This window comes from Aquarana catesbeiana, linkage group LG09 (genome assembly GCF_042186555.1).
Source record: "Aquarana catesbeiana isolate 2022-GZ linkage group LG09, ASM4218655v1, whole genome shotgun sequence".
NCBI classification, from domain to species: Eukaryota; Metazoa; Chordata; class Amphibia; order Anura; family Ranidae; genus Aquarana; species Aquarana catesbeiana.
In genome coordinates, this window is record NC_133332.1 from 223887013 (window position 1) to 223908677 (window position 21665).

General features: G+C 45.0%; 1 protein-coding gene across 1 annotated transcript; it reads right to left on the minus strand.

The window, feature by feature from the left end:
• Window positions 1–3336: 3336 nt before the first annotated feature.
• LOC141108321 (uncharacterized) lies at window positions 3337–5735 on the minus strand. The gene is given in 2 exon segments (XM_073599825.1): window positions 3337–4325; window positions 4328–5735. Coding segments are annotated over 2 exon segments (1617 nt in total). The 5' UTR covers window positions 5582–5735; the 3' UTR covers window positions 3337–3962.
• Between the last annotated feature and the right edge of the window lie 15930 nt (window positions 5736–21665).

The window sequence follows — 21665 nt, forward strand, 5'->3', positions numbered from 1 at the left end:
AACCCACCATATACACTTATATTTATATTTACCTCTACCTGGGTGCTGTTAACTCCACCTGCAGGAGAAATAACAACACTGCACACAAGCTTCAGTAATAACCAAAAATAACTTCTTTCTTTGTGTAAATAATATATTTATGTAAAGGGTTATTACAATGACTACACTATCACACCAACGTAGTGCAATAGTATAGTAAATAGTTATGACAATTGGTAACATACACAAATATACCTAATTGTATATATCTATACCAGGGAGCTCCCCCTGCTCTAAACTGTAAAGTCACTATCCTTGGTAACTAAATGCAGGGCCCTGCAATAAAAGAAATAGTCCTGACGTCTTCAGTCTTCGCTAGCTTTTGTAATTGTAATCCACAAAGGGTTCCACCTGTGTGTTGCGCAGTGTAATGTAATACACTAAGACAATTGTAATCCAGCAGATTGACTAAGTGTTGTTATATGAAGAAGCAAACATCTAGCGTCCGTTCTTGAATACTGAAGTCTATTCAGATGTAAGTTTCTCCAACTTAACTTGTTCCGTGGGACTATCAGTCCCAGCAACTCTCTGTAACAGTTCTAAATGTGTGTGTAATATTTATTTAAACAAACTTCTGGGTGTTAACCCTCTCACCACATGGGACCTGGGCGGATGGATGCCTCTGTTTCAACAGTTCTCAGTCCGTATGGAACCACCGCCACACCGTCACACTACTCCGTTCACTAACGACCAGGAGTCCTCGGTTACCTACTCCACGGGTCTCCGGAGCGATCACTTCTGCTGCTCCAGTACACTGTGATACGATGACAGGATCCCTGCTGCTGCTACTCCGCAAGGTAGGCCGCAACCCTGTGGGACACACACACCCACAGAGTTCTGCAGGCAGCCCACGTGTCTCAGGAACAAGAGACTTAAGATGGCCACTCCCAGCCCTTTTATATCCTCCCACAATGCAGTTCAGTTCTCCTTTTGTCCAGGAGCATTGTGGGTAGGTCATAGTTAAAGTTCAGAAGTAAACAATCAATTACTTCCATGTCACTTCTCTTAATCATGAAACATAACAGTATTGTACCTTTTCAATTGTCCACAAGATGGCACTATAACAACTTATGTCCTATATAACACACATATGGCTAAAAACAAAAGTTGTCAGCGCTACATACTCCCCCTGCTTTAAATCTTTGGTCCCCAAAGATATGTAATACCTTGTTCCTGTTACACATCTTAGCCTCTAATCGAGTGCACAGGACCAACAGAGGAGCTTCCCACCAATTCTCAGATGTTGGAAAGCTATTCTGTGTACCCACAACTGTCACTTTAGTTTCAGATACAGATGTGCCAAGGGGTGAGACAGGGCTCTCATTGTCCAGATTGACTGAGGAGGAACTAGGCTCATCAACATTCCTTTTGCTGGTAACCTTTGTTGTCTCAGAACACTCGCCCAATGTATTGTATGTTAGTCTCTTGGGTGGGCGAATGTTCCTCTTTCCCCTTTGTTCTTTTGGTGTGTCCTCTATTTCTGGATGGACACTATTCTCTTCTACTTCAGTGGGAGATAAACACTTTCTTTTGGAAGCTTCTGGCCTAAGGGCCTCACTACCCTCTTTGGTTGTTGGTGATGAAACACTCGCTTCAGCTTCGGGTATATTAGATGACCACAGCGAGCTAATGTCCATCTCTCTCTCCTCACTGTCTTCAGTTGTCAAAGCCCCAGACTGGGACCTAGTTATAGGCCGTTGTGCAACCTCTGATGTAGATGATAACTCCTCCTCGGGGATTATCCTGACTGCATCAGTAAGGGGCAAAAGGTGATTCCCATGCCAAGTCTTAATTGGTCCAGCACTTCCTTCTGACCTAATTTCAAATACTGGAAGTCCTGGGAGCTGTTTACATACAATGTATGGCTGTGATCTCCAGCGATTTGCCAACTTGTGTTTGCCAGGAATACCCAAATTCCTTAATAGGACTCGGTCACCAGGTTGTAGATCTTGAATCCTTACTTTGAGGTCAAAGTTCCTCTTATTTCTACCCCCTCTGCTGTTTGACATAGTCTGAGCCTTCTCATAAGCAATCTTCAGACTCTTCCTCAGCCTGTTTGCATATCCTCGGTGAGAGGTCTCTGAGGTGTGGTCCAGAGAAGTTTCGAAAGCCAGGTCCACTGGTAACCTAGCCTCTTGCCCAAACATCAGCCGATAAGGTGAATATCCTGTGACATCACTCTTGGTGCTGTTATATGCATGCACTAAAGCGGCAATATGCTTACTCCAGTTGGGCTTTTGCTCAGAGGTTAGGGTCCCCAACATATTAAGAAGAGTTCTATTAAACCTCTCCGTCTGAGGGTCTCCTTGCAGATAATTGGGTGTAGTTCTGGATTTTTGAATTCCCAATAGATCCAGCAATCTCCTGATGAGTGTACTCTCAAAGTCCCTTCCCTGGTCTGAGTGGATCCTCTGTGGTAAGCCGTAATGGACAAAGAACTTCTCCACTAATGTCTTTGCCACTGTGACTGCTTTCTGATCTTTCGTGGAGAAAGCTTGAGCATATCTGGTAAAATGGTCTGTGACTACTAGGATATTTCCTTTGCCCACTCAAGTCAGATTCTAGACACAGGAAATCTATGCAAACTAGATCCATGGGACCTTGGCTTGATAAATGTCCCATCGGGGCTGCTCGTTGCGGCAGAGTCTTTCTCTGGCAGGAGTGACAGTAACTCTCCACCTCTTTCCTCATGTAAGGCCAGTAGAATCTATCTCTTATCAATTGAAGAGTTCTTTCTGACCCCAAATGTCCATGACAATCATGTAGAGCGATTAACACTGTCTCTCTGTGCTTCTCTGGCAGAAACAGTTGCCACTTCTCCTCCGGATCTTCAGAGGGGCCCCTTCGGTAGACCACCCCTTGTAACAACTGCAACCGATCCCACTCTTTATGTAACAACAGAGCTTCTTTTTGGGCACTTCTCAAAAGTAAATCAGGGTGTTTACCCTCCAGAGCTTCCAATACCAAGCCGCAGAGTGGATCTTCTTGTTGATCTTTCCTAAGATCTTTCCTTGATAACTTAGGTAAACCCTCTGCAGCAATCTGGGAGACATTACAGTAATACCTGGGTACTCCTGCTGTAGTCACTTCACTCTCTTCAGCTCTGGCTCCACCTTTCTCCTGCTTTTCTGCTCCTTCACAAAGGGTTATTACCCCTTCGGGGGCAAGTTGAGTCCAATCCTCTTGGGAGCTCAGGGGACTGTGGGGTCTTCTTGACAGCTCATCTGCATCTCTGTTGCCCACTCCCGGTCTGTATTTCAGGCTGAAGGAGAATGTTGAGAGAGCAGCCAACCACAATTTTGCAGTGGTAAGTATGTGAGGGGGTTGTTATCTGTTTTAACCACAAATTCGGCACCATACAGATAATCTCTCAACTTGTCTACCACGACCCACTTCAAGGCCAGAAACTCAAGTTTATGAGTTGGGTAGTTCTTCTCAGCAGGAGACAGGCTCCAGCTCACATAAGCAACAGGCCTTAAATGTCCATTATGATCCTGATAGAGCACTCCGCCTAGCCCATCTCGGCTGGCATCCACATGCAGTTCATAGGGCTTGGTAGGATCCGCATAAGCTAACACTGGAGCAGTTGTAAGACTCTTCTTCAATTGACTGAATGTCTCTTCACAGTCCTGAGTCCACTGATCCAGGATAGATTCCTTTTTCTTCCGGGGCTCTTCTTTTTGCCTCTCAGGTTTCTCCGAATCCACATCAGCCTCTTCCTGATTCTTCAATAGTTCTGTGAGAGGGTGGGCTATCTTTGCGAACCCCTCCACAAACCTCCGGTAGTAGGAGCAGAATCCTAGGAATGACCTGAGCTCAGTCACATTCGTGGGCCTTGGCCAAGAGGTAACAGCTTCCAATTTCTCAGGGTCAGTTGCTATCCCTTCTTCAGACACAATGTGCCCCAGATAGTTTACTGAAGATTAATAGAACTGACATTTCTCCATTGAAAGTTTCAAACCCTCTTCATGTAATCTCTTTAGAAACTTTTCCAGTCGCTCTTCATGCTCTTCAACAGTTCGGCCAAATACAATGATATCGTCTAAGTATACTAAGACCTCAATCAAGTTCATGTCGCCTACTGTCTTCTCCATGAGCCACTGGAAAGTTGCTGGGGCCCCAGACAGACCTTGTGGCATTCGGTTGAATTCATAGAACCCCACGGGGGTGATGAAAGCAGTCTTCTCCTTATCCTCAGGACTCATGGGGATCTGATAATAACCACTCTTCAAATCTAATACACTGAACCACTTCGCCCCTGACAGGCTCTGTAGGGCATCTTCTCTATACGAGGGGTAGTGTATTGATCAGGAATGGTCCGTCGGTTCAGAGTCCTGTAGTCGATACACAGCTGGAGTGACCCATTTTTTTTCCTCACTACCACTATCGGAGAGGCGTATGGACTCCTGGACTCCTTGATAATCCCAGTCCTTTTCAGCTCAGCCAGCTGTTCTCGGAGGTCTTCAAGATCTCCCAGTGGGATCCTCCTAACCCTTTCCCGGAAAGGTTTGTCTTCTTCCAGCCGGATCTTGTGCTCTGCACTCTTGGCATACCCCACATCAAACTCGCTCTTTGAGAAAACTTCTTTCCATCTCATGAGCTGGGCTTTGGCCCTCTCCATCCACTCAGGTGTAAGGGAGATGTTTTTCGGGTAAAAATTCTCTATGGGAATCTCCTCTTCTGGTCCCCTTTTTACATCTCTTGGCGAAACTGGGGTCGCTTGATTCGCCTGCCCAAGCAGCATTCTTGCTGGTATCTTCACAGGCAAGGCTGTCGTGTTCCGAACACTGACTGAGACTCTCCCCCTGCTTCTCTTAAGTGCCTTAGTAGATAACACTTTTGGGAGTATCTCCAGACCCACATCTTCTTCCTGAGTGTCCGTCTCCAAGACAATGAAAGGACCAGGTCGTCTCCAACTCAACTTGACAGAGGCTCTCATGCATACCACTTCACCCGGTTGTAGCAGTTCTTCACCTCGGTCTAGACGCCAAACCTTTCCCACCCCTTCTGGTGGGGCCTTCTGCTCATGTACTATGTCCTCGTACACTTGGGTTAGCATGGGGCGCACTTTCGTAGCCAGGGTACTTTCCTTCTGTACAAGTGGTGTCAGGAGTCTTCTGACCAGATCAGTATTTGTTCCGATGATAAGGGAACTTCTATGGGTCCCAGGGGGTCGGGGACATACAACCGCCAGGGTGTCGAAAGTCTCCGCCTTTCCAGCCACACTTGGGTCAAAGGTGAGTTTGATAGGGATATATCCCTCATAAGGAAAGTTCTGGGTAACTAGGCCCCATATCTCCAATTCTTCCAACTTTTGCAGGGGCAGATGCCTGAGGTGCTTCATGTAGAAATTCTTATACAATAAGGTCACTTGGGCCCCAGTATCCAGCAGTGCCTTGGCGTAGATTCCTTCTACCTGGATGGGGATGATTGGAGAGGGTCCCACTAAGTTGCGGGGAAATTCACCCTGAGTGTTCGGCTTCTTCTGCCTGTTAGTGCGCATGTTGACTCCTCTTTTCCATGGACGCTCACTCAACTTCATTCCTCCTCTTACTCTCAAAACTTTGGGAACTTGGGTTTCGTTGGAGTTGACGACAGTTACAGGGCACCCAGCTGACTCCTTCACTGGGGCCCTTTGAAGTTTTCCGCCGGCTTTTGACGTTGTACTGCTGCCCTTGGACTCGGGCACACGTTCCCGAAATGTCCAACCCCTCCACAGTTGAAAAAAAGTCCAGATTGGCTTCTGAAGGTGGAGCCTGATACTCTCTTTAATTTTTTTGTTCCTCCATAGGGGGATTTGGGGGTCTCGTGGTCAGCAAAGCCATCATTTCCATTAACTGAGCCACCTGAGTCTTAAGGAGCTCAATCTGGGGATCATCCTCCATCACACTAACTGTTCAGACTCCAACAGTGTGCTTTGGTTCTTGAATGTTCTCCTTCTTCCTTTCTAGAATAGCTTCTTCCTCCCGTACAATCCGAATTAGATCCGGGTACTTCAAGATGCCTCCATCTTGGCAAGTTCTTAACTGGAGGGTGATGGGGTCCAAAGGCTGGGCACCCCTTAAGACTTGCTTGGCTCGAATTTCATCCACCTTACTAGGATCTAATCCCTTCTTTAGCAGTATCTGGTGAATAACCTTGTCCAGCTGTCTCATATACTCTGACAACTTCTCTCCTGTTTCTTGGTAGGTGTGTTCTAATTGATAAATTATGTCACAGACCTTTTCAGTACGTCCGAACACATCTTGCAGGATATCTAAGTAGTCTTGGGCTACACAATTTTGTTTACTGAGCTTTAAATTTCGAATGGCCTCGGAAGCAGGTCCTTTCAGACTCTCAGTAATCCTCTGTTTCTTTTACGTTTCAGGGATGTCCCACACATCCAACACTTGCGTGGCCTGTTCCAACCACTCTTCAAAGGTGTCTTCTCCTTTGGGTACAGGCCGTTGGCCTGAGAAAATGCCCAGTTTTTGGTACCCAATCCCTGAATATGTTGGGTTCCCTTTTTGACATTGGGACACCAAATTTCCCAGGGCTGTGATGAGTTCTGGTTCAATTGCAGCCGGTGCTGACTGTGATGGAACCTTAATTTCCGCTGAACTCATCTGGGGGAAGGTGGCAAGATTCTCCCCTTCTTCCTTTGGGTGGGTCAGATAAAATTTGGTCTTGTCAGCGAGTTCAACACTTGCACCCCTGAAATTTTCTGGAACTCCCTTCCTCCACTCCAACAATGCATAAGTACGGAATGTCTCATAATTGGGTCTTACTGCGACCACCTTGGCTCTTTGTTCTGGGGATAGTGTTTTTACCACTCGGTTAATGTGTTCCTTCTCCCAGATATCTCCCCAGAGTTCCATGGCCACGCTCGCTTCTGAGCGGGTGCCTTCCACCTCACACCACTGTGCCACAGTGGGGGGATCCCTACTTTGGTTATTAAGGGGGTGCTTGATTTCAGAGTGACAGTTATCCCGGACGAGCCCCCACATGTAGCAATAACTCTTGGTGGAGCTGTTGGTTTAAAACGGGCCTGTCCTCTTTGCTCTCCACCCCTCTTAAATAGTTCAATCCCCTTGGCACAGCTGTAGTGCAGTGTTGTAATGATATGAGTATCAACTTTAACCCACCATATACACTTATATTTATATTTACCTCTACCTCTACCTGTAATTTTTATCATGACTGCGACATTATGGCGGACACATTGGACAATTTTGACACATTTTTGTGACCATTGTCATTTTTACAGCGATCAGTGCTATAAAATTGCACTGATTACTGTAAAAATGACACTGGCAGTGACAACTAGGGGGGATAGGGAGGTGTTAAGTGGGTCTTGGGGGGGGCTGTGTGTGTGGGGGGCTGTGTGTGACACATCACTGATCATAGCTCCCGATCACAGGGAGCTATGATCAGTGACAGTGTCACTAGGCAGAACGGGGAGATGCTTGTTTACATTAGCATCTCCCCATTCTTCCTCTCCGCGAGACGATCGTGGGTATCCACGCGGATGAGTCCGCGGGACCCGCGATCATACTCACGCGATGGCACGGCGGCAAATTCGAAGGGACGTACAGGTACGACCATTTGCCCAGCCGTGCCATTCTGCCGACGTATAAGTACATGCGGCAGTCGGCAAGCGGGTATATAGTGCCTGAGGGCCTGGGGGACCCCACGCCATTTTTTTTTAAATTTGGGTGCGGGGTTCCCCTTAATATCCATACCAGACCTGAAGGGCTTTTTACAGATTTTAGGGGTGACCATGAGTGCCTTGGCCGTCCGGGACCTTCTGACTGGCTGAGACACAGCAGCGGCATCATTGGCTCTCACTGATGTCAATCTAAGTCAGTTAGCCAATGAGGTGAGAGAGGGAGCGGAGCCGAACAGCGGTTCCATGTCTGAATGGAACTGTGGCTCAGCTCGAGTGCCCCCATAGCAAGCTGCTTGCTGTGGCGGCACTCAGCGGGACGGAGGGGCCAGGGGTGAAATGTTTGTGACATACTTGAAAAAAAAAATTAGACTTTATAATCACCTTAAGTTAACCTTTTCATGAAAAATTAAAAGGTGACCACCTTCAGATATCCTGGTCACCCCTCTGCACATAACGGCTGTGTTGCCATGTGCTGCTGGTGCAGAAGTCCATACACTGTACAATACAATAGCCCTGGATACCATCATGATGCTTGCAATGGCAAGTGCTCATTGGTGAGTGCAGCCACATTACCACACCCACCAATCAGAAAAACATCTGAAGCCTCTTCTTCCAGTAAGGTGTCCCAAAAGAAAGAAGTGCTTCTCATTGGTCAGTGCAATCATGTGTCTGCACTGACCAATAAGTGCTTGCCATCTTGGAATCTTACTCTGTGTATTGTAGTGTACAGTTTATAGAACACTACACTGGCAGCAGGAGGCATCATAGAGCTATGTGCAATTTGATCTGGAGGGATGGCCAGGATATTTGGAGTTAATTCACTTTTTCATTTTCTGTAAAAAAGTTGAACTTACCCTTTTAAGTTAATCTGTCCACCGCAATGTAGCAGTCCCGCTAAAAATCGCTGATCACCGTCATTACTTGTAAAAAAAAAAAAATAATAATAAAAATGGCATAAATCTATCCTCTATTTTGTAGACGCTATAACTTTTGCGCAAACCAATCAATATACACTTTTTTTTTAACCAAAAATATGTAAAAGTATACATATCGGCCTAAACTGATGAAGACATTTTTTCTTTTTTTTTTTCTTTTGGGATATTTATTATAGCAAAAAGTAAAAAATATTGTTTTTTGTTTTCTTTTCAAAATTGTCGGTCCCCCCCCCCCCCCGCGGAGGTGATCAAATACCACCAAAAGAAAGCTCTATTTGTGGGAGAAAAGGCATAAATTTTGTTTGGGTACAACGTTGCACGACCGCGCAATTGTCAGTTAAAGTGACGCAAAGCCGTATCGCAAAAAATGGCCTGGTCATTAAGGGGGCAAATCCTTCCAGTCCAAGTCAAGTGGTTAAAGAATGTAAAAATGAAAATTTTGAGTAATCTCCACCTTTTTGGATCAGTTCTCTCGACAATAATGCATAAAAGAAATCTAAATATGGAAATTGTTGGGGACGATTTACTTAAGTACACTAAAGGCATTTTTTTTTATAGTTTTGGATAGTACATGAAGTAAATGCAAGGAAAAAAAACTGCATTTTTGCTTGAACATGATTGGGTGATGGAAGTCAGCAGAGCTCTCCCTCATTTACTAAGCTCTGGAGCAACTTCACTTGCAAAGTGCTCAGTCTTTGTGCCTTTAGTAAATCCACCCCATTATATGTAGTAAAATATACTTATTTTCTCGTGTTATTTCGACAGATTTTTGGAGACTTTTTTTGTGAATATACAAACAAATACATCATTTGCTGCAAAAAACATCTCAATCACGCAAAAAAAACAAACAAACAAATAAAAAAACGTAAAAATGCTAATGCAAAAAAACGCTGAAACCGCTAAAAAACGCTATTGTTAAAACACTGAAAAACTTTGAAAAACTCACTGCAAAGCTACTGGCATTTTTTTTTTACGTTATTATAAAGTCCAGTGTGCATGAGGCCTAAACATAATACAATGTAAAAATGCATATCACAATGATCAAATCCCTGGTTAGAATATATGTCATATGTAGCGGGAATACTTTACTTCACAATTATTCATTACTTCACAATTATTTTTTTCTGAGACTGGAAAAATATTTCACAGGTTCCTCTCTGTTGAAAAGATTGAGAAAGCCTGCTTTAAAGCGTAACTAAAGGCAAAACTTTTTCATTTTGGGTAGAGTAATGAAGTTACTGACCCTAACAGTTTTTTTTATTTTTTGCCATCTGTGTCCCCATTGGGGAGATTTACCTTTACTTCCTGTCCCATACCTAAAACAGGAAGTGAGAGGAAATCCCTGCAAATCAAAGGACTCCCTTGGGGTCCCCCAGGTCACCAGAACTAGCGTCCTCATAGGAAAATGTCCCCTCTATTACTTTTCTAGATAAAAATTTTTGGGGGGGATTTTTTTTCAATGATAAAGGTAAACAGGACAAATAGAGAGGGGGAATCTCCTTAATGGGCACAGACAAAAAACATCTGACAGGTGTTCTAATCCCTCTCCACTCTATCCAAAAAAAAAAAAAAAGTTTTTCCTTTAGTTATACAAAAAATCTTTATAAATGTCAAATACTGAAAGAAAATAGTATCACAAATCACACACATATATAAATACCCTTCTTCCACCAATAAAAAAGATAACATTGTATTCTTTTTTGGTGGAAGAAGGGTGTTTATCAATGTGTGTGATTTTTTGATACTATTTTTATTCAACTTTTGACATTTATAAAGATATTTTGTATTTACTTAATTGAAGTTGTTTTTGCTACATCACGTGTGTCCTGTGAGAGCAGCTTCCCTTTGACTGGTATTCTAGTCACCGTTTTTGCTTTGTATTAATACATATTCTGCAGGAACCACACTGACTATTTGTACGGTTTAACCACTTGCCTACAGGGCACTTCCACCCCTTTCCTGCCCAGGCCAATTTTCAGCTTTCGGCGATCTTGCACTTTGAATGAAAAATGGGCGGTCATGCAACACTGTATCCATATGAGATTTTTATCATTTTTTTGAGACAGACCTTTCTTATATTGGGTTTTTAATTTTTTTTTATTTTTTGCTAAACAAACAAAAAAAGACTAAAATTTTGAAAAAAAAAAGTTTTTCTTAGTTTCTGTTATAAAGGTTTGTAAATAAGTAATCTTTCTCCTTCACCAATGTGCACTGATGAGACTGCACTAATAGGCTGCACTGATGGGCACTGATGAAGAGGCACTAATGAGGCTGGACTGATATGTGGTACTGATGGACACTGATAAGCCGGCAATAATGGGCACTGATACCGGTAGGTGGCACTGATGGGCTCTGAAAGGCAGCACTGATGGGCACTGACAGGCATTACTGATGGGCACTGAAAGGCTGCACTGATAGTCAGGGCACTGATTATCACTGTAGATGTCCTGTGTGGATTGCCACTTACCGGCTCTCTTATCCTCACGCGCTGTAATCGCGAGGAGAGGACTGTTGGTAACCAGCAAATCCTGTTTACACTATGATCAGCTGTGATTGGACACAGCTGATCACATGGTAAAGGGCCGCTGTGATTGGTCCTGTACCCTTATCTGTGATCAGCTGTGTCCAAAGGTCACAGTGATCACAGAGTGCTCCCAATGTGCAACCCCAGGGCATGTGGGGAGGCAGGCTCCTGGGAGGATGTCACAAGATGCCCTCCTGGAAATGTGTGACCACACTGTCATTCGACTATAGCGTGGTCGGCAAGAGGTTAAACCAAGTCCTGATTTTCTGTAAAAGTCAAAGCCCCTAACCCATCTCTAACCCCCATTACTGGAGAGACTCTCATTGACTAAAAAGGACAGGGCAGGGCAAGCTTTACCTTTACACGAAAATCCAGGATTTGCAGAGAACTTCAGCTGTATATTGCTGGTCCTTCTAAACATTTTGACTTGCAGTTTGCATTTAAGGTAACCTCTGCTCATGCGTGTTTTAATAAAATGTATGTATTATGATGAACAAAACTGTTTCTACAGATTTCCCATGACCTGGCTGGGGGGTCTTGGGAAAATTTGGCCCCCTTGTCAGATGGCCATTTTCTGAGCTCTTGGAAGGAGACAACACTTAGTTGCAGTGAAACCCAACTTAATTGCTTGTGTGCAGTAAGTCAGTCCTTTAAGGCTAAACACAGCTAGGTATGAATGCCAGGCCCCCGGCCCTACACTGTGTCTGCGCTCGTTAATGGAGAGGTGTTCATTAGCACGGATTAATGAGGCATTCATCTTTTTTGCAGCTCAGATTGTTGAAACTAATGAGCCTCACCACCCTCACCCAGCTCCCAGCCTGTCTGTCTGCGCTGCAGATGTTAGTGTGTGGACCCTTTCAATGCCTGATACTGAGGTTACAGCAGGCTCAAGCAGTGAGAGGGCCTCCAGGATTTCACTAACCACACATATATGTGATCCCTGCTGTCTGTGTAAAAACTACAAAGCCCAGCATGCCAAGTCAATGAGATGCCTTGGCTGTTCAGGAACTGCACATTCCAACATGCACTGGCAAAGTGATGCATCTCCTTTTTAGAGACTACAAATAACAGTCTACTGCTAGTATTTCCTCAAAGTGCACGCAATCTGGATTTGTGTAAATGTGAATACTGAACAAACCTGCAGTAATTAACTGCTTGCCGACCAACTGCCGCCATTTTATTGCTGCTGGTCGGCGCGATCCCGCGAACCCATCGTAGCTATATGTCGGCACGCAGGATCGGGATAGCAGGCGCATGCCCGCTGCACAGCGGGGGTGCTGATGCTCATGGCCGATGGTTGTGATGACCGCCGGCCACGAGCGATCGTGTGCACAAGGGACAGAACATGGAAAGGTGTGTGTAAACACACAAATCCCTGTTCTGTTCTGAGAGGAGTGACAGATCGCGTGTTCCTATTAGCTAGGAACCACGATCCGTCACTTCCTCTAGTCAGTCCCCTCCCCCTTCAGTTAGAATCACCTCCCAGGGAACACAGTTAACCCCTTCACCGCCCCCTAGTGTTAACCCCTTCACTGCCAGTGACATTTTTACAGTAATCAATGCATTTTTATAGCACTGATCGCTGTATAAATGTCAATGGTCCCAAAAATGTGTCAAAATTGTCAGATGTGTCCGCCATAATGTTGCAGTCACGATAAAAATTGCAGATCGCCGCCATTACTAGTAAAACAAAAATAATAATAAAAATGCTATAAATCTATCCCATATTTTGTAGACGCTATAACTTTTGCGCAAACCAATCAATATGCGCTTATTGCGATTTTGTTTACCAAAAACATGTAAAAGAATACATATCGGCCTAAACTGAGAAAAAATTTGCTTTTTTTTAAAAAAAATGGGGATATTTATTATAGCAAAAAAGTACAAAATATTGTGTTTTTTTCAAAATTGTCACTCTTTTTTTTTTGTTTATAGCACAAAAAATAAAAACCGCAGAGACGATCAAATACCACCAAAAGAAAGCTCTATTTGTGGGGAAAAAAAATTTGTTTGGGTACATCGTCACACGACCACGCAATTGTCAGTTAAAGTGACGCAGTGACGAATTGCAAAAAATGGCCCAGTCATTCAGCAGCCAAATCTTCCGGGGCTGAAGTGGTTAAACATAGATGGCGAATCAGAAGAGTTAACCTTTTTTCTGATTCACTCTGATACACAGGACAGCTAGCAATATAATGGGGGGGGTCAAAAATGGACACGTGGCAACTATGCACATAAGCAACATTGCAGCACTGGTCACATGATCTCTACGGACATGAGGGATCTTGATGGATGCATGTCAAGAGATTATTCAAGCAGGGTTTCTGATTGGCTGCCTCTGCTTGAACATCAGTCTCCAAAGATCCTATCGCAAATGTCATGTGACCAATGTCTTGGCATTGGTCACATGACCAAGAGCCTTAGCAATGCAGAAGTTACCTGATTAAGAAGAAAAGCTATAATGCAGCTGCAGTTAAAACCCAACTCCAACCAAAGTGTTTTTTATTTTGATAGGGCTTTTATTGCTGTCTGTGTCCCTGTCGAGTTTCCCCTCTCCAGACAAGAGTAAAAACACATTCTCAGTAGAGTGGAGAGGCGTTTGAGATTCTGACAATGTATTTATTGCTGTCTGTGCCTTCTGGTCCTAGTTATGACACCCCCCTTCCCATTTCTTGTACAGGCATAACATCATTCACATGTTCCTTCCAGTCCTGGTGATGACAGCCCCCCAATTCTTGTATGGGCATCACAGGCACAAAAAAGTAAGGGGGGAATCTGACTGAATTTTTATTTCTTCCCAATTTTAACAAAAAAAAGGGTCACTTCACACTTATCAGTTTGATTGAAGTGTAGTATTTTGGGGGTAAATGTGTGCTGCATTAAGGCAGCACATTTATTTCGAATAAACTGCCAATGGATGTCAATGAAGCAAAAAGGGCACCTGCACCTTTTTTTTAATGCAGCACACCACACAGAATGCATTGCCAGTCTGCTAGCACCTACTGTACGCATAGCTCCCAACTGTCCCTGATTCCGAGGGACTGTCCCTAATTTGGAACAAAGTCCCTCTGTCCCTCTTTCCTCCTCATTTGTCCCTCATTTTGGTCCAACCTATATAGTTGTATATAAAATGCACTATTTATCTTTAGCCACTTGCCGACCAGCTCATGCAAATATACTGCGGCAGGTCGGCTCTCCTGCGCGAAGCGATGTACCTGTACATTGGTCCGTGCAAGGAGGATAGCAGGCGTTCGCCCGTGGCTCCCCCAGACTCAATGTCCGCCGTTGACCCGCAATCGCGGTAAGGAGAGGCAGAGTGGGGAACTGCCTATGTAAACAAGGCGATTCTCCATTCTGCCAGATGACATGACAGAGATCTTCTGTTCCCAGTGATCTTGGTCATGTTCCAGTAAGCCCATCCCCCCTACAGTTAGAACACACCCAGGAAACACATTTAACCCCTTGATTGCCCCCTAGTGTTAATCCCATTCCCTGCCAGTCTTATGCCCCATACACACGGTCGGATTTTCCGATGGGAAATGTGTGATAGGACCTTGTTGTCGGAAATTCCGACCGTGTGTGGGCTCCATCACACATTTTCCATCGGATTTTCCGACACACAAAGTTTGAGAGCAGGATATAAAATTTTCCGACAACAAAATCTGTTGTCGGAAATTCCGATCGTGTGTACACAAATCCGACGGACAAAGTGCCACGCATGATCAGAATAATTAAAGAGACGAAAGCTATTGGCCACTGCCCCGTTTATAGTCCCAATGTACGTGTTTTACGTCACAACGTTTAGAACGATCGGATTTTCCGACAACTTTGTGTGACCGTGTGTATGCAAGACAAGTTTGAGCCAACATCCGTCGGAAAAAATCCTAGGATTTTGCTGTCGGAATGTCTGAACAAAGTCCGACCGTGTGTACGGGGCATAATTTTTACATTGATCAGTGCATTTTTATAGCAATGATTAGGGATGAGCCGAACAACCCCCGGCTCGGTTCGCAGCAGAACATGCGAACAGGCAAAAAATTTGTGCGAACACCATTAAAGTATATGGGACATGAACGTGAAAAATCAAAAGTGCTCATTTTAAAGGCTTATATGCAAATTATTGCCATAAAAAGTGTTTGGGGACCCGGGTCCTGCCACAGGGGACATGGATCAACGCAAAAAAAAGTTTTAAAAACTGCTGTTTTTTCGGGAGCAGTGATTTTAATAATGCTTAAAGTGAAACAATAAAGATGAAATATTCCTTTAAATATCATGCCTGGGGTGTGTCCTTATTATGCCTGTAAAGTAGCACATTTTTCCTGTGTTTAGAACAATACCACAGCAAAATGACATTTCTAAAGGAAAAAATGTAATTTAAAACTACTCACGGCTGTAATGTATTGTCGGGTCCCGGAAATATAGATGAAAATCATTGAAAAAAACAGCATGGGTCCCCCCCCCCCCAGTCCATTACCGCACCCAAATTTTTGTTAAAAATGGAGCGGGGGTCCCCCAGGCACTATATACTCTAAACAGCCGTATATATACTATACGGCCTGCCCTATATACTCTGCAGAAAATTGGGCCTTGGGTGCTGGTGGTACCAGAACACTGTAAGCCCTCACAGTTACTCTTGGTGGGCATAGGAACGGGCCCTGCTGTGAAATACTATATCAAAAATTGTAATTACATGCCCCTGTTAAACAGGTGCAGGAAAATTGGGCCTTTGGTGGTGGTGGTACCAGAACACTGTAAGTCCTCACAGTTACTTTTGGTGGGCACAGGAATGGGCCCTGCTGTGAAATAGTATATCAAGGATTGTAATTACATGCCCCTGTTAAACAAGGGCAGAAAAATTGGGCCTTGGGTGGTGGTGATGGTGTCACTACACTGTAACCCCTCACAGATACTCTTGTTGGGTGCAGGAATGGGCCCTGTGTTGAAATATTATATCAAAAATTGTAATTACATGCCCCTGTTAAACAGGGGCAGAAAAATTGGGCCTTGGGTGGTGGAGCCAAAACACTGTAACCCCGAATGGGAATCATCAAGATTGAGGAGGAACAGGATAGTCAACATAGGCAGTCTTCAAGGGATCCCACATCCATAGCAAATTCAATCAGTTACATCAGCATCAGGTGCTTGATAGCTGCTGAATGTGAGCCTATCAATGGAGTCTGTGAACAGGCGCACTTTTTGATCCATTACAAACCCTCCAGCAGCACTGAATGTGCGTTCAGAAAGCACTCTGGATGCAGGACAGGCCAGTAGCTCAATTGCATATTGAGCTAGTTCTGGCCAGTGGTCCATCCTCAAGACCCAGTAACCCAGTGGGTGCTCTGTTGGAAAGGTCTCCAAGTCTGCTTTTGCCCCTAGATATTCCTGTACCATGTAATGCAGATGCTGGCGATGGTTGCTTGAACCGATCAGACCTTGGCGCGTTGTCCAGCACCAGGAAATTGAAGATGTTTCATCCTCTGCTCCCTCTGCGAAGGCAGGATGAGTTCTGCAACCTTACCCTTGTAACGTGGATCGAGAAGGGTTGCCAGCCAGTAATGCTCCCTCTCCTTGATACCACGAATCCTAGGGTCCTTTCGCAGACTTTGCAGAATCAGGGAGGCCATGCAGCGTAAGTTTGCAGAGGCATTAGATTCTGAGCCCTCTGGGTCACTAAGTATCACATGATCTGTAACTACCTCCTCCCAGCCACGTACAACTCCTTGGGTTTCTGGGGACTGAAAACCATCCCTTGAAGACTGCTGCTGAGTGTTATCCTCTAAATCCATGCTCACACAATCCTCCTCCTCCTTCTCTTCTTCCTGTGTGTTTGGTGGGCCTGCAGGAATGCTATCTGAATAAAGGGGGCCTTAAGAGGTGAGGAAGTCCTCCTCTTCCCGCTGTTCTGCCTCAAGTGCCCTGTCCATGATTCCACGAAGAGTGTGCTCCAACAGGAAGACTATAGGGACAGTGTCACTGATGCATGCATTGTCGCTGCTCACCATCCTTGTGGCCTCAAATGGTGACAGGACAGTGGATGCATCCTTGATCAGTAGCCACTGGCGTGGCGGAAAGAAGCCAAGCTCCCCTGACCCTGTCCTGGTGCCATACTCGCACAGGTACTCATTGATGGCCCTCTGCTGTGTGTGCAGCCACTGCAGCATTGCCCACGTTGAGTTCCACCTGGTGGGCATGTCACAAAGGAGGCGGTTGGTGGGCAGGTTGCATTCCCTTTGAATGTCAGCCAGCTGAGCACTGGCATTGTATAACCGGCAGAAATGACCATAGGCTTTTCTGGCCTGCCTCAGGAGATCCTGTAAGCCTGGGTACCTGCTCAAGAGCCGCTGCACCACCAAATTCAGGACGTGTGCCAAACATGGAACATGGGTCAAGTGTCCCTGTAGGAGGGCGGAGAGAAGGTTGGTGCCATTGTCGCATACAACTATTCCTGGCTGAAGCTGGCGTGGCATCAACCACCTCTGAGCCTGCCCCTGCAGAGCTGCCTCCTGTCCCCTAGGCAGACCAACTCAAGCACCGCATGGCATCTTTTAGCCTGACTGCTTGCGTAGCCCCTTTAACGTTTACGGAGCACTGCTGGTTCAGAGGACAAATCTGTAGAAGAGGCCATAGAGGAAGAAGAGAAGGGGTGGAGAAGAGAGCTGTGGCAGAATCACCACTAGCATTTTGGAAGTGTGGTGGCGGAACAAGCTCCCACAACACTCAACCCTGTCCTGCATCCTTCCCAGCTGCCAGCAGAGTTACCCAGTGAGCCGTGAAGGATAGGTAATGTCCCTGCCCATGCCTGCTGGACCATAAGTCAGCGGTAATATGCACTTTACTGTTGACAACCCTGTCCAACAAGGCCAAAACATTGACTTCCACATGCCGGTAGAGAGCGGAATGGCCTTCCGTGAAAAGAAATGGCATTTTGGAACCTGCCACTGAGGTACAGCACATTCCACAAATTCACGAAAGGAGGCAGAGTCTACAAGCTGAAGAGCAGCAGTTGCAATGCTAGCAATTTGGCCAAGCTAGCATTTAGGCGCTGAGCATGTGGATGGCTGGGACCGAATTTCTTTTAACGGTTCAGCAACTGGGGTAGGGAAATTTGCCTACTAAAATCAGATGGTGGTGTACTGCTAGCAGATTGGCTGCAAGTACTTGGGACACCTATTGCTATACCTTCATTCCTCTCAGTGCAGGTTTTTGAGAGGACTGGAGATACAGTAGGGTTGAAGATCCCAGATGAGGAGCAAGGAGAAGTCCGCCTTTTTCTTTGATGTGGGTCTTTTAAGTGCTGTTGCCAATGGACTGCATGGCAGGTCATCATATATCTGGTCAAGCATGTGGTGCCCAAGCGGCTGCTTGAGCCTGGCCATGCTTGATCCACTTCAGACATAAGTTGCAAGCAGCAACGGTGCGATCTGCTGCACATGTGTCGAAAAGGCCCACACCAAGGAACTTTTAAAAGTCAGCGGGGAGTCAGCAGTTCCCTGCACCTGCGGCGCTCTGCGATGTGTTGGAATAGGGTGGCTGCCCTTAAGCTGCCCCCTAGAGGACATCCTGCCTTGTTAGAGTTGTGCCTCCTCCTCTCTTCTCTCAGGCACCCGAATACAGTCAGTGACCTCATCACCCCTCCCTCCTCGTCACTGGAGCAAACTTGGCAGTATGCTGCAGCTGGGGGGACAGGACTGCCAGTTTCTTGTCCTTCTTGTGCACCCCCTCTCTCTAGGCTCACGTTACTCCCTTCCTCAACCTGGGAACCAACATCGGAGCCTTCAAATCGCTGCACGTCCTCCAGTAGCATGTACCGAACACTGTGGTCGAATAAATCTGAGGACTAGTCCGTGAATGATGGTGGGGCTACGCAAGGAGTGACTGGGGACAAGGAGCCAGTGGAATAGGCCGCTTTGGCAGCTGCGCTGGAAGGCAAACTACTATGAGCCCGGGTGACAGAGGATGAGGAGGATGAGGATGGCTTTGTTATCCACTTCACCAACTCTTCTGCATGTTCTGGCTCAATAACACAGCCAGCAGCAGAAAAAAGGACAAGCGTGTCCACGACCAGCACTCTTGACTGTAGACGCAGAGGTTGCTTGCCCTCTTTTAGTGACCTGTGAGCGTCTGCCTCTCCTTGGTGGCCTTCCGGACATGATGTATATTTTGTTTTGCAACACCACACTACACTGTGTTAGATACTATTTTCACGGCCTGCACTGTATTAGCAACTGTACTACGGCTGCACTGTATTGTGTACTGTGTACACCACCAGAAGTGTACTAGAAACTGTACTCACTGTATTAGATACTGTGTACACTGCCTGCACTGTATTAGAAATTGTACAATGGCTGCACTGTATTTTATACTGTGTACACCACCAGAAGTGTAGTAGACACTGTACACACTGTATTAGATACTGTGTACACCGCCTGAAGTGTATTAGAAACAGTACACCGCAGAATGCACTGTAGATATAGGTTACATATATATATATATATATATATATATATATATATATATATATATACTAGACTGACTGTATATATATATATATATATATATATATATATCAAATACACTGCCACTAACTGAATAACCTGCCTGCTAAATCTAAATCAATCTATCTCTATGTCCACGCCAACAACACTACACATGGCTGCCGTGTAAGCAGCCTTATATAGTGTGGGGCCAATTATGGCTCTCTTAACAGAGGGCGCTGTGATTGGCCAAAGCATGCAGGTCAGGTGCATGCTTTGGCCAATCATCATACAGCAATGCACTGCGATCTCGCAGTGCATTATGGGGCATTCCGTGGCGCTCAAATTTGCTGCGAACACCCCATAATGTTCGCTCTTCGGCAAACGGGCGAACACCCGATGTTCGAGTCAAACTTATGTTCAACCCGAACATCAAGGTCATCCCTAGCACTGATCAATGTATAATGTCACTGGTCCCTAAAAAGTGTAATTTGGGGTCAAATCTGTCCGCCGCAATATTGCAGTCCCACTAAAAATCGCAGATCACCGCCATTACCAGTAAAAACAATATACACCTATTGCGATTTTTTTTACCAAAAATATGTAGAAGAATATATATCGGCCTAAACTGATGAATACATTTTTATTTAATTTTTAAATTTTTTGGATATGTATTATAGCAGAAAGTAAAGAAAAAAAAAAAAAAAAAATTTCTGAAAAATGGTTGGTCTTTTTTGTTTATATAGCGCAAAAAATAAAAGCCGCAGAGGTGATCAAATACCACCAAAAGAAAGCTCTATTTGTGGGTAAAAAAGGACATAAATTTTATTTGGGTACAGCGTTGCACAACTGCGCAAATGGCCTGGTCATTAAGGGCAAATCCTTCCGGGGCTGAAGTGGTTAAAAAAGTGTTTCCAGTGCTAAACCTTTTATCCAAATTCAAAATTGCTGCATTTGTCAATTTCAAAAGCCAGTTTAGAGGAATAGTAGTGGTAAAAACTAATCATTTTTAAAATATAATTCTCCTTTAAGGGGGCATGGCAGGGGGTGTGTTCTATGCCCACATACTTTTGCTAGTAGGTGTCCCTCATTCTCAATTCAAAAAGTTGGGAGGTATGTGTACGTTGGGGTGCCATTCTAAAAGAAAGGGCTCAGCACAGAGTGCCATGCATTTTGGCAATGGATGGTAAAGTGTATGTTACTGCAATGTACAGGATTGAAGTCCACATTAGGGCTGTGTTCACACTGGAAAGCATTGGCATGTTGTGTTCCCACGCAGTCCCTTGTGCTCTGGTTTTTACCGCCCATTCATTTGAATTGGCTGCAAGGTACACTGGAACGTGCAAAAAATAGTACTTTTGCAAATTGCACTGCAGCAAACTGCATAGTACTGCGGTACCATGCGGTTTGGTGGGTGCTTTGGGGAGCCATTAACAGTTAACTGGCACCCAAGTGCATCTTGCAGGGCAGTGCATTCATGTGTGGTTCAGGAAACACATTACCGAAAGTGCCAGATTAAGCGCTAGATTGCAGAGCGCTTACACATTTATATTCATGCTCTATTTGGGGTTCAGACTCAATATTAAAGCACTACTCCAGCCAAGCTGATGTACATTGGGGTTTATTTGGCCATAATAGAAGCACAGTTTTCACTGGAACAATAAGTCAAATTCATCTTTTTATGCACTTGTAACACAAAGTGGAGAATCTAGTTGCTACTGACAACGCAGGCATTGTTCCTTTTACACATTTCAGTTCGTGAGGTCTTGGGAGACTGCAATGTCCTCTCAGACCACCCATGATGGTTACATCAGGTGGGTACATGGAAACCCAAGCTCTAAATTAACAATTGCATGTCTGCAGACACCTGTGGAGAGCCTAATCCTCGTGTAAGTTATTAATCTGCCAGCGTTCGTCTCGACCTCTGCACTACCTACTTCTGTCTGCGTGGAGGTTCCACATAAATATACAAATCTCTGGAAACCTAAGCTACAGCCTGGACTGCAGGACATGCTGAGGACTGGGAGTACTGCTCCTCCCTTTAG